Below are 13,814 nucleotides of genomic sequence, written 5' to 3'. Positions count from 1 at the left end.
TGAGATCTCAAACACACGCAAAATTCACGTTGTGCTAAAAAAATATTTTTGCACCATCATTACAAAATAGATGAAATCCTAACTTTCCATGAGTAAGACTTCTGCTAGCCAGAGTGGGACAGATTTTTTGCATGCCACGTAAGCAGTCTGACCCATTACGTTTTGAACTTACAATTATTACAGGTTAGATTGCAATATTCTTACCCTTTTGATTGCAGCAAGTGGCATGTCCATAGCAGAGGTCTGCCAGCTAATTCTTTTTATAAGCTACTTTGGCTGAGAAAGCTAAACTCCCACTCTAGTCTGCTCTGAAGTTGTTTTCTCAAAATCTTTCTTCCTCTGGAGCAGTAGCAAGAGCTGATTACCTACCAATCAAAGAGCTCAATGCATTTTGGTCAGCTCTTATATCTGTTAAGAATGTTTCCCCAGTGTACTGAATTCAAAGGTTGTCATGAAGAAGGAAATGCATGGAAGGGTTTATTACTTCCCAATAGTCGCTATCATTAAAGAAATTCACTACCATTTTCACAGAATTGCAGAGCAACATTTTCAGTTAAAAACTGTTGCAATGATTTTATAGTCCATTCTTCTGATTTGTTAGAACAGAATTCTGTGATAAGCATAATAGCTGAAAAATGCAAGTATTAGGAGTTACGTTACTTTCTTTATATAAAAATCTATTTTACTTGAAAACTATACATATGAATACTTATCAAGACCTTGTTCAGGTTCAGCATCAGATATAGGATACTTAGAGATATCTATGTATCCAGTGGATCCTACCATACACTATTCTAATCACTCGAACATTAGCAATCTTTGAATCACAGATCATTATTAGATTCTCTTTGTTTATGGGAGGAAACAGCTGGGTTATTTTAACATATTTGCAACAGAAATATTACATCAGGATGGAAGACTCTACAAAACAATATAAGCTGTGGGTGAACTTCAGGGAACAGTGAAAATGATAACACAGAACTTCTCCCCAACAGCATTTTCTCTAAGCAGAACTTACCTTTGTTGTCTACCAAGATAGCCTACAACTGAAATTCTCATCAGTGCTTGTAATTACCCTCACCGTTTTCACACCAAAGCCAACTTTAAGTTTCCCAGTTTTACAAAATCTCATTGACTTCAGAGAATGGCAACACTAAGCAAATTTGTTAGTCCCAACCTGGATGACTGAATCATACCACCATTTTTAACAGGTATTTTCACTGCAACTGATAAGGGTGTTAGAGAAATTAAAGGTTAATCATAATATAACTAATACTTTTTTAACCTAATAGACTTTTTGGCATAAAGAGGATATAGTTCCCATGGGAATTGCCTGCGGAAGTTATATCCTTTCACACATGTAATGACAATAGTTCAAGTGCTGAGTATGGCTTATCTAACAGAATTGTTCTGCATTATTTGTGAAGCAACTATAAGAAGTAACAGTTCATATCTTTACAGCACAACCCAGTGGGCAAACAGATAGAGGGTGCAATAGCAGTGAAAAATGCTCAGCAATGGAAAGACATACAGAGCTTGGAAGGCAGTATCTTTTTTTGAGTTTTGCCTGACAGGGTTGTTTGAGGAACACATCTGATCAGGAGAATGAGACTTCTAAATCAGCACATGAAGACAAGAAGACAACAAAAGAATTGCTCTCACCTCTGCAATGATCCCCACACACCCAGCAATGACTGCAGCCTTTGCTTGAGCCCCACTCATCCCTCCAAGACCAGAAGTAACAAACACCTTTCCAGATAGGTCTTCTGCCTTCAAGTAGCGACGGCCTGCATTCAGCACTGTGAGCTACACACAGCACAAAATAGAAATTATCAGGAGGTATTTCTTCTAGAGACACCAAAATTTAATGAAAAAAAAAAACATATTTTCCCCAATTAATTTCCACAGATACCTATAACACATGGCTGTTTGCAAGCAGGACTGTTAAAGGGACTCACAAGCACTTATTTCCTACATCCAACTGACATTCTGTTCCTTTTGGTCAATTCATACTTCATTTACTGTAGCTAGATGTGATCTCAGATTGAGACCTTGAAACAGATTCCTTCAGGTCTGCTTTCTGCTTAAGATGTCATGGACTGAGTAGAATGACACTAACTTTTTAAGGAGCAGGCAATGAGAATTTCTTTGGTAATCAGAACATCCTCTCACAGCAGTCCATGCCGCTCCAGTCACCAGGCACTGCAGGGGACACCCTCCTCCAACAGCTATCAACAAATAAATCTTTCCTCAATTTCTTACCACAGTCCCATGGACTATTCCCTGAGGTCCAATGTAGCAGTAGCTTCCTGCAGTCATCTGGCCGTACCTGGCAATATCAATGAAAACAATGATACCACAAGTTACTCAGGCTGGAAGGAGGGCTGTATACATCTACATATATTTCTAGCATAACAAAAACAAAACAAATAAAGCAAAGAAAGAAAAGTCATTCTCCTGTGTTTCTTTTTGCTGTTAAAGACCTGGCATTATTAAATTCCTAACTTAATTGACCTTCCTCATTTGCAATGCACAAACAGGCTTTCAGAAGATCATTTAACTCTTTAAATTACTGAGTTCCAAAATGTGTAGAACAAAAGAATTGAGTTTAAATTTAATTTTTGTCTTTTAGCATAGCAACTAAGAAACAAAAAGACTCCTTTTCCCATTTGGGCCTATACCACTGGATTTTAGTGGCACTCCCACTTTTAAGTCACAATTGGTTTTGAGGTTGTAACCCTAAAATCATTGTCCACATTCCTACAAAATCCCTGAGAAAGCGGCAGTGAACATACTCTGCTCATTCCCTTCCTTTCCTCCAGCATTCTGGTCTATACACACCCAGCTCTCTCATAGCTTAAATTGATTCTCTCCATCGTACACAGCAGAATAACAACCCTGTGCTCATCAACTAGATGAGCATTCAAAAAAAGGGTAAATAAGCATGTCAAGTATATTAAAAAAAATAGCTTTCTACTTCAAAGCTTTTTCTTAGTGTAGAATTAAAGGAAAACTTCATAACTTATGCTTTTTTTTGTTTGTTTGGTTAATTGGTTTTTCGAAGATTGCAAAACAACCACTGCCAAGTGTAACTAGCCCAGGCTATAATTAGGTTATGATTATGGCTTCAGGCTGTAATTCAGCCAAGTCTTACACATAAACCTAATACTAATTCCTAGCAGACCTCAATGACAACCTTATATATGTGGCTGAACATAACTCAAACTCCTAAGCAATTGCACTTAAGTGTACATTAACGCTTTGCAGCATCAGGACTTTATGCAGTACAGTTGAAATCCACCTGCATTGGAAATTTTAACCAGCCACTGCTCAATGTCTGAGTTAAATTTTAGATAAATGTTTTATATATTTTAATAGTATCTTCTTACATTGTTACTCCCAAAGCAAACATCTTCTCATATTCATCTCTGGTAGAATAGTTGGGAATAACCTAGGAAAACAATCAAAAAGAAAATCCAGATAAGCAAATTAAAGATTTAAGCAGATCTTTTTCACCACCTGAATTTTCTGTGGTCAAACACACACAAAAAAAGATGAAAAACAGGAGTAGTAATTCAGGGGTTTTATTCCGTGCATTCTAGTATTATACAAAAAAAAAAGATGTCTGGTCTTTCCATCAGCATGACTTTCATACAAGTCTTAAAGAACACAGTTGTCTAGCCACAAAACTAGCCTACAGAGAGATGAATATTGAATAGGTCAAGACAACAGGCAATGGACCAGCAGGCCCATTTGTCTAGCTCGCCTTCTGAGCAAAGCAGTCCAGGTATCTGAGCATTTGATGCAGGTCATCTGTTTGACTGTTGAGGGCTTTCATGTCTTCCAAAATGAGCCTAGATTAATTGTTTTGGTCAAGAACATGTATAGCTCAGGCTGAGCCAGAACATAAATCCTCTGACAAGGTAAGAATTGTTCCCTCCATCACTGCGGATCAGCCCACTTGAGTTGAGAGTGACTGTACTGGAATAAATGCTGCAGAATTTAGACCCCAGATTTTTGGTGTGCTATATTGTAAGTTCAGGTAGCACAAATAATGTCTAATTCAGCAGAGACATGAAAAATAAACCAAAGAGGAGAAAAAAAGGAAAGAAAACAAGATGTTAACACCTACCATGCCATTAGTAATGATTAACCGAGGAGCGTATCGATGGCTGGGAAAGAGTCCCAGAGGATGTCCACTGTACATTACTAATGTTTGCTCTTCAGTCATCTCTGACAAATACTGCATTACCAACCAGAACTGAAAGGGAAAGCAAGGAAAGTGAGGGAATCTGTTTCTATCTTGCATTATGTTTCTTCATGAAGCTGCTAAACTGAGTATGAAGGCAGCTACAGAGATAATGAGGTGTATTCATGTACAGAATAACGGCCAGAGCTCTCAACACATTCTTGCTTTTAATAAAGTCCATTAAGAGACACCGCTCAGCAGGAAACATAAATCAACTAGCAAAGGTCTGAATAAGTTCCAGAGTAATTTCTCCAGTACAAACCCCAGAAATGCTTTGCTAGCTTTTCAGTGCATCATTTTTAAAGCCATTCTAATTTTATCTTGAGGTTAACCATTTGGACCTAGCAATTTTCTGGCAATCTTTCCAAAAGCAAGCTGTGAAATTTTCACTAAAAAAGAGATCAAAACACCCATGTATAATGTTGATCCTAACCTGATATGGTTAATTCAACATCTTCTGGTGCTTGTCATCATTTCAAGAGATCATCATTACAGTATGCACTTAATGAAATAACTTCTCAAAAAATAGCTTTCACTATGGACAATGAAGAGAACCCTTGAGACACCCCGGAATCTGTAAATAAATGCATCTCAAATCTAACTGCATAATTCAATAGTTACTTTTGATCTGTGCCAAAAAGTAGACTTGACCATCTAAACTTTTATAAATTTAACTCACATCCGTCATCATCTACTACAAAGCCCATTATATTCCATGGGAATTTTAGCATGAGACAACCAGGTCCAAGAAGAGCAGCTGTTAACTGCTGTTAACACATTTAACTTCTGTGGCTGCCTTTCACCCATATTAAAGGGGTACAGATTTGAAGCTAGTCCCTTCTAACCCAGATAATTTCTAAGATGGGTTTAGCAAGTTAAGTTGGTCAGGAAAGAATTACTTGTGTTTTTTTGTTTGCTTTTTCATTTTGTTTGTTTCATGAAAAGTTTTGAACTTGTTCCAGTACAGAACAAGTAACAGGCTGTGAAAACTTTAGCAGGCTGGGAAAAACTTGCAACAAAACCAGAAGCTGTGAGGTACTTAGATTTTTCTGCATTGACTGAAAGATACAACTAGTAAGTAGGAAGGAAAAGGAAGATGGAGTCTGTATTTCCTAGCCTGCAAGCTTGCAGACAACTTAGTAAGGGGAAATTTACTTCTGGTCATGTTTTTCTCTTTAAAAGTCATTCAAAAGAAAGCACCAGCCTGTGTGGATGATATAAACCAAACTCAGCCTTTTCCCTAGGAATTTTGCAATGACAGATTTTCAAAAAGGATGTTGTTTTCAAGCCTCAGAGGACAAAATGTTCCATCATAATTGAATCATTCATGTGATTGCTACTCTAAGCAAGCAAAAACAGAAAAGTTTTGTTTGCTCTGCTGTGAAACAACTGCAGGTCATAGCTCTAACCTGGATGAGAACAAGAGAAGAGAAAGTATTTCTGTCTTTGGCAGTGCTTCTACTTCACCTTGCAGCCCAACATCTGCCTTTGGGGTGTCAGCCCAGGCAATGCCACTATATGAACTGCTGGCACTGGACACGTGAGAAATGCTGTAAAACTTTCATGCAACGTGTTAACTGGCATGACTGACATTTATGAATTAACACGGAATAAAGAAATGGTGTGCATTGCCATAGTACCTTTATTGTAAAAAAAGTCAGAACAGTTTTACCTCAACAGCTAAGATTTCCATTAAACTCCCATTTACCAGATTCAGAAACTGAAGCATGTTTTTTTTTCTTAGCTACAGATGAAAACCACAAAGAAGAGAGACCAGGTCTCTCAGTTCTGTGCTACAGTGAGGAATCCATTTCTTTTTTCCTTAGTGAGGAACGTCATTTACAGGTTAGTTTTGCTTGGAATTTTTAATAAACATGAAGCCGGATTTAGGTAAAGCCACAAATACCTCAAAATGTTTTTCACATGCATTTTGCGGTTGTTGGATTAAAGCAAGTGTATTTAGTGCCACTTTCGGATAGACAATTATACCTTAAACATCCCAGTTCAGATTTCAGACAAGACTTTACCCACCTGACATTACTATCAGAAGTTCAGAGTTAGGCCTGAAAATAAAGTGCACTATGACCTGACCAGCTAGCATGTAAATATTTTCAGCTCATCTGATTTTACTGGAAAAAGCTAAGGACTACATTTTCTTAAAGCCATATTGTTTTCTTTTTTTATTCCACTATATATTGTGCAAAAGTACCACAAACAGGCAAGCAGAAGTTATATGTTGTTTCCTAGAATTTATTTTGCCTCTAAAACTATCTGTGCAAAGTACAGGCACATACACATGCACCAGAGAAAGACAGAGAACTTTTACATCATCTTACAGAGCTTGATATGTTTAAAATACAGTATTTTTATTGGGCTGTCTGTGCTCTCCTTACTAAATAAAGCTCTCTCCATCTATGCAGTTCATAACTGGGCATTCCTCTATCCAGACAGGATGTTTTGGAGTACTGTGAGACAATGACTGCCAAGAATTATCACAAATTCTGCCTAAGCAGAATGTGCCTGGGGGACATTGAAATGGGTTTCATGAAAGAAGCTGCAAAGCCAGCCGTGTCCTACCTGTGCCCAGTTGCTGAAGACCTGCCCATTTCCTCCATAAGTGACAAGCTCCTGGGGAAACTGAGAAAGACAATTTAACAATAATAACACAATTATTTTTCTGAAATGTTTCACATTATCTCCAAGGTATTTTTTTAAAAATCTCAATAATGTATTCTTTCTATAGCTTACAGCTTATTGCACCGACACTATTAAAAACAGAGAATACCATCCAAAAAGTTATAGGTTAAGCAAAAAAAAAAAATCATTAAAATTCTTTTTCAAAGTAAGCATTTGTTATTGTTACAATGACATTTTGGTGATACAGAATGCTAGAAAGTAATTCCTGGATTGCAGGTTCTACAACAAACATACACATGAGTAAACTCCCTTAAACTGACCCTGAGTGAGCTTACAGTTTGGTTTTCACTAGATTTTACAGCTGGAAGAGTCTAAGACCAGCAGGGCATTGCTGAACGGCCTCTCCCCTGCCATTTGTAGAACAGATGCATTACACTGGATAGTGCTTGTAAAGAGGGACTTCGTCCTGTAACCCTCTAGTAAATGTGTCCTTGGGGGCTGAGCTTGCCAAGCTACAGGAAATATCAACACTAATTTTTCAACATATGTTGTAGAAGCAGTGTACTTAGAGCTGAACTCTGCCTATCTCACAGATAGAAACCAAGCTCCTGTATATAGTGGGAGATGGAGTGAGCCTTGTTAGTGCTGCAGGAGTCCTCAGAGGTCTAAAATAGGACCAGAACCCCATGTGCAGAATGAAGAACAATGCACAGCACAAAACTAAAGAACTTAGCAAGTAAGACCCAAATCTCAAGGTACCAAAACAACCACAGGAAAAGGGGTAGAATCACCTTTACTCTATTGCAAGGTTAGCCTCACAGAAATGATCATTCTAGCACATCACTCTGTAAAGAGACTGCCTTAGCACTACTAAAATTGGCCTGCTTAGCTAACACAGCAGCCAGCTCCACATGTACAGGGACTGTCACGTACCTTGGGGCACTGAATCAGCAAAAGGCTTCTCAAAAACTGAAATCCTATTCAATCCATTGAAGGAACATCATTTGCACAAGGATTAATTTCACCTATATGCTTAAATCCTCCAATTTTTATGTGAGCAGGAAGGAACTTGCAGATTTGTTTCTGTTCTATGCATCCAGCTTCCTTTATTATCACCATAGCTTACCTGAGCCACTGAGGGATCCAGATTATTCATGATCATCAGCATAATGGCAGCAGCTGACTTGGTCTTGCAAGGATAGTCTTTGATGGGGTATGCTCTGAAATGGTATTCATCAGACTTCAGGAGTCACACAAGGGACTCATAAGGGTAACAACAACAACAAAACACACCACAGAAATATTCCTGCATGCCAACACATTCCTTTGAGTTACAGGTTTTTACTCAGAAGGGATTAAAAAAATGAAGGAGAAAGTGCAGATCTGATATGACATGTACATTAACAGGAAAACCAGGTTTCAACTTCTATCAGAACTAAGCAAAGAAAAAAAAAAAGATTAACTGATTCAGCAAATGATAAGCTGAATGTAATCACAACAGGTTATAAATATGGTAGCCACAAGCTCACATTGCTTTTCTATGAGAATTTTTTGGGTCACACTTGCACTGGCCTCTGTAACCCAATTACCAGGTAAAGCAGCTCAGTCCTGCAATACCAAGGAAAAGAGCAATGGGAGAAATTGTCTTCAGGCTCATCAGCCCTTGTTATTTAAGATCCTATCTAAGAAAAAATGCCCAACTTGAAATTCGGTTCCAAAGAAGCTCTCAAACACTTAACTAGTTAGGAGAAATATGCAGTCCAGCTCTGCAATACCTTTCAGACTCTCTTCCAGTTGTTGTCCCCATAGCTGATTTCTGCAAGAGCTGACCCCAGCCTAGTATGGACAGCATAGAAATATGTATGTCTGTGGAAATTAGAGTGCTTTCTAGTTGCTTGCTTTATTCAGATTTATGTACAGACATTAACCAGACCCCTGCTGGATACAAAAAGGAATCAATCAGTCTAAAAAAAGCAGCTAGCCCCTGGCAGCCCTCTCCAAAACTGTTCTGCTTCACAAACATTAGCCCCATCAGCCCTATAATGAAGCGATGCTCCAAGATCAACAGGCACAGCATATTAAAAACCAGGGTCAGCTACAGGTTCCAAGGAAGGAAAAAAAAATGCACTGCCTCTCTTTTAAGCCCAGGAAGACTGGAAAATAACCAGCCTCTCACAGCAGGTCCCAATGCCATCCACAGTGCAGTCACTATTTAAAGTCAGTTCCACAGGTGAAAGCTGGTAAGCAAATGGTAGCCAAATGCAGTGTGAACCCCTCAGTTCTTACCTCATCTCAATATCTGGAAAGAATCTGTACATGTAGATATGTCCATAGAGCCTGAGTTCTTCAGCAAATTCCAGCACCAACTTCTTTTGTATTTCAGGTGGGAAATAACGCAAGGCGTTACGCAAAGCAAGCTGCCAGGGAAAAAAAAGAGAAAAAAAAAAAGACAAAATAACTGAGGTAAAAGAGATGTGGAGGTAAGCGGGTGGCCCTGAATTTTATCAGCTGGAAACATGCCCCAGCTCTCACAAAGATGATTTAATTTAAAAGGCCAACCTCACACCAGGGGAGCTTCCATTCCCGCTTTCCCATTGAAATATTTCCATCTGTGTCTTTCCTTGTAAATTCATTTGCTGTACATATATAACTTTCCCCTTCCCTCCCACCCCCCAAATCTTTATGGAAAGACCTCAAAGATTTGTTATGTGGCGTTCAATCCTACAGACACTTGACACAGATGAATCCCTTCCTACAGTGCTAGGGGGCACTGAACTACCAAGAAAAACATTGTCCAGAAATCCTTATCCTGAGATCCTGAACTCTTAGAGACACTGAAGACCTTACTATACTTTGTATTCAAGAAAGGAACCTTAGCCTTGAATTATGAGACTTAACAGATGAAGATGTTCTTGGCCTAAGTTTTATTAAAGATTCACTACATTTAGCATACTAATATATTGCAGAGGGTGGTGGTTTACATTATTTTATTGAAGCTACGCATATCACTTCTAAATTAGCTAAAGTGATTAGTAGGCATTGAATTAAATTCTGCAGATGATACTAAGTGGCTTATAGTCCCTATGGCCTTCAAAGACATTACCCATATTTTGCAAAGTACAGTGTGTCCTTTCGGATGAAAGAAATCATAAATAAATCACCATCTTTAGTAACAGTCTGTTAGTTAAGTCATGTCTCTGTATTCCATGTTCCACTTGATTAAAACCATAATGAGAATAAAGACTTTGTAATCTTTAAAAAGCCAATTTCATGCAAAGATGCTAGAAGCTCTTATAAGTTCCCCAATAAATGAAAACACTCTCCAAATGACTCTTAACTGAAGAGATTCACAACTCACATGGAATTTCCACATCTTCATTAGGATGATTTTTAAGGAGTTTTGGAAAGGATAGGAAGGGATCAAAGTTGCTTCCTGATCTGATAACAGCCTACAAAACGACCAGGAAAGCCCAGTTTTGGAGACTGCTGACTATAGCAAGGATAATTCACGTTTGTAAAACCTGCTGTTGGAAGATCAAAGAGTTATGGAAGTATTTACTGGAAGAAGTGAAGGGGTTGCACATAGTACAGAAAATAGGTATCTAGAACAAAGGCGCATAGAGCCATGCAGCCTAGGTAACTTTACTCTCCTTATTCTTCCGGGAAGATAAAACATGGTAGTACGAAATCTGAAAAGCTCTACAAAGCCGTCTTCTCAGCTCAGTGACAGACCTCCTCATTTAACATGAGTATACTCTATCTCTTATGGCTAGAGTTCTCCAGTCTCTTCATCACATTGGTCTCACATACCTTAGAGCAGACGAAGTACAATGCCCTGAATCTACAAACACCCCATACTACGAGACATTCCTGTTGGTGTACTTGCTACTGAACAGGAACACAGGTCAGACCCTTTCAGACCAGCAACACTAAGCCTGCAAATGGGCCTGGCTATTCTACACAGAGAATGACAAGGGGTAAAACCCACTTAAGACAAGCAAACACAAATTCCACCTTCATATACTGCCTTATTCTCCAGCTAGATAAGCAGTTTTTTTTTTTTTTTCAAAAGCAGGCTATTAAACACAAAAATCCCAGCTATATACACACTGTGACAAAATACGAGGGGATTTTCAAAGTCAGTATCTCAGAGGCAAGCAGCCATCACAGGGGCTCTAGCTCTAAGAAATTCCTACAGTGAGAATGAAATCAGCTGTACCCCTTGCAACAACAAAATCAAGCTCTACAAGAGGAAAACACTGATTCTTTTTTTTCCCCCAGAAGTTTAAAAAAAAAAAGTTGCTGCATTTGGCATTTTGGTTACAGAGAACTATCAGGATGAAAGTGTTTTACTTCCATTCTGGCAAGGATCATCTTGATCAATATACTATTTGTATTGTAATGAAACTGATGGGCAAATATTTTTCTTTTCTCTAAAAATATAAGAATGCAAAATCTGTTTGGATTTTCAAATAAATTCACTTCGACTGAGCCCCCGTACTGTTAGTGTTCCATGTTAGCAGAAGCCTGAATTTTGATGATGCAAACATTAATGAAACATGAACTTCAATGTTACATGAAGGGTGAGAAGGGCTCCTGGGTTGCACAGACAATAGAGAGCTATCTTATAAAAGAAGACTAGGACTGTGGCTTGTTTATCTTAACAGAACAAAGCTGACATTTGATTGCTGTCTTACTGCTGGATAAGTGTCAAAGCAGGAAGGAGCTTCAGGGAAATGCTGGGAGAAGAATAAATAGCTGTAAATTAGCCGTGAAGAAATGTAGTCTTGAAATTCAAGGAATTTAAATAACGAATTCTGAAGCAGTCTCTCAATAGCAGTGCTGGGTCCCTTAAAATTGCTTAGATGGAGCCTGACTGCTTCATGAAAAAGCAATTGCCATGTGCATCAGGGAGAATTTTGCATATTCATGATTGAGTCATAAACTGGATAACCTGAGAAGGGTATTTAAGGAACAAATTTAAATAGACTGATCATCAGGCTTTCATGGAAATTCCATACAAGGCCATTATTCCTTAAGTTTTAATAAAACACCATAAAAAATATTATTTTGAGCTTTAAGTAAAATTAATTTTACCCATAACTGACACATTCCACCCTGATGTTAGAAAGCATGCATTTGATATTTAGGTGTTCCTGTTCATAGTTTCCTCAGACAGCAGCATGAGCTGCACTTATCTGCTCAGCACCTCTGAGAAAACATGTTTGAGATCACTTATATCTGGAAAAATATATTAAAAAAACACTTATACTTCTGAAACTGATACATTGCTTTTAAAAACCTACTGTGAATTTTTTGAGTTACTGATTCAGTTCAGCTAAGTGCAATGCAAACATTTGATGGAGAATCTTGCTCTTAGATCTACCCGGCAGAGCTAACATTTAATTTTTGTTCATAAGCTCTAGTCATTAATGGAGGGTCCTTTTTTGATTCTCATTGGCATTTACACAGCAAACCAAGATCTTGCTGCCATTTAGTCAAGATTCAGTGACTCTTAACGTCAGCTAAATACTCAAAAGAACCCATGAAATCCTGCTCCAACTGATTATCTGTATGATTTTTTGATATGGGATTCTCTTGAGAAACCAAGTATGCCAGCTTATTGGTCCATTGGTGTTCGTTGAAGAGCCAGTGCCTCTCTGAGAATGGCATTCAGTCTCCTTTTCTAACATCTTGATCAGGACTTCCAATTTAAGGATCGTAAGGAAAAAAAAAATTAGGATTTGCATTTGCCCCATTTACTGAAGAGAAAGGGAAGAATGAAGAGAAGAAATGAGAAACATTCTCAGTTCTGCTCTTTCCCACTGGAGATGTTGCTTGCCTCCCAATCTTCTATGTGATGACATCCAGGTCTAGAATCATTTGTGGTATTATTGTCTAAACAATTGCAAAAGCAAGATTGTGATTGCATGTATTCTCACTCATAGGCCCCAGCTCAGATCAGCTGTTAGGAAGTAAGCATGGCAATTTCTGAGTAGCAGTTGCTATAAATGTCCCATTGGCTGGGAAAGTATGCCAAGATCTCTATCATCCAGACTTTCCAAAACAGAAGACAACAGGCTAGCCTTTCCAATCCATATACAAACATTCAAAAGCAGCCTAATTTCTAGGCATGTAAAGCAGCCATTAAGGACAAACGTCTTGCTTCTTCTCCAGAAAATTCAGCAGGAACTTCAGGTACCATGCAACTTCACAGGCTTTGGTTTTCAGCTTTTTATATCAGGATGTCACAAAGCAGCAAAGACCAGATGCTTCCTGAGAGACAGGGAGACAAGAAGAGTAAAACAGCCAACAGGACAGGCACCTCACCCACCGTGGCCCAGAACCAGGCCCATAATGCCCAAGGGAGGCAAGCAGGGCAGCCATGGGGTGGCAGCAAGGTTCAAACAGGGGTCTAGGTCATCAGGCAAGGTCATGGTAATGTGCAGGTCTCAGTGAAATCAGGAATGCAGGTCAGGACAAGATGATGGTTACCAGAAGGAGATACAGCTCAGAGATTACCAGGAAGGTCCATAATGACAAGTCAGGCTCAAGGTCAAGTCATCCTACAGGTTGGGGTCCAGATCAGTTAGGCCCCTGGCTAGGCACAGGCACACCCCAGAGCTCTAACATAAGCCAAATCTCCAACAAAAGTAGGATTAAGCTTAAATGGAGCCCCTAAGCCTATGGGCAGAGGGTGTGTGTGTGTGGAGCTCTCAGGTGAGGCTGGTCAGAGCCATCAAGGCTGGTTAATTCCCTCAGGGCCCTGTGACAGAAACACAGGTGATAATACAGTCAGCTAGAAGGTGATGGTGCTGGGTAGAAAGAAACTGTAACGTGATTTGGCTCAAAGTTAAGGGAACTGCTACGTGTAAAAGATATGTCATTTTTTTTTCTGATTCTAAGCAACACCAAAAAGTGTACATTC

The 13,814-nt window shown here is 38.8% G+C and overlaps 1 protein-coding gene across 5 annotated transcripts in view; it reads right to left on the bottom strand.

Moving 5' to 3' along the window:
* UROC1 (urocanate hydratase 1) overlaps positions 1-13,814 on the bottom strand; it is a 39,346-nt gene that overhangs the window by 22,998 nt on the left and 2,534 nt on the right. For 2 of the 5 annotated variants that reach the window (XM_080606925.1, XM_080606927.1), the window contains exons 1-9: positions 13,221-13,527; positions 10,245-10,335; positions 9,173-9,303; positions 8,013-8,106; positions 6,827-6,886; positions 4,133-4,261; positions 3,390-3,451; positions 2,263-2,329; positions 1,663-1,806 (exon numbers count right to left, since the gene is read on the bottom strand). In XM_080606925.1, the coding sequence (XP_080463051.1) occupies positions 1,663-1,806; positions 2,263-2,329; positions 3,390-3,451; positions 4,133-4,261; positions 6,827-6,886; positions 8,013-8,106; positions 9,173-9,303; positions 10,245-10,335; positions 13,221-13,273 (831 nt within the window). In that variant the 5' untranslated portion in view covers positions 13,274-13,527. Of the gene's footprint in view, positions 1-1,662; positions 1,807-2,262; positions 2,330-3,389; positions 3,452-4,132; positions 4,262-6,826; positions 6,887-8,012; positions 8,107-8,661; positions 8,709-9,172; positions 9,304-10,244; positions 10,336-13,220; positions 13,528-13,814 lie in introns of those variants that run through there. The other 3 variants (XM_080606928.1, XM_080606926.1, XM_080606929.1) reach the window with 3 other exon arrangements.

Source organism: Anser brachyrhynchus (assembly GCF_964034855.1).
Source record: "Anser brachyrhynchus genome assembly, chromosome: 10".
Classification (NCBI taxonomy): domain Eukaryota; kingdom Metazoa; phylum Chordata; class Aves; order Anseriformes; family Anatidae; genus Anser; species Anser brachyrhynchus.
Note: the sequence above shows the minus strand (reverse complement) of the source record. Positions and strands in the feature narration are given on the sequence as shown.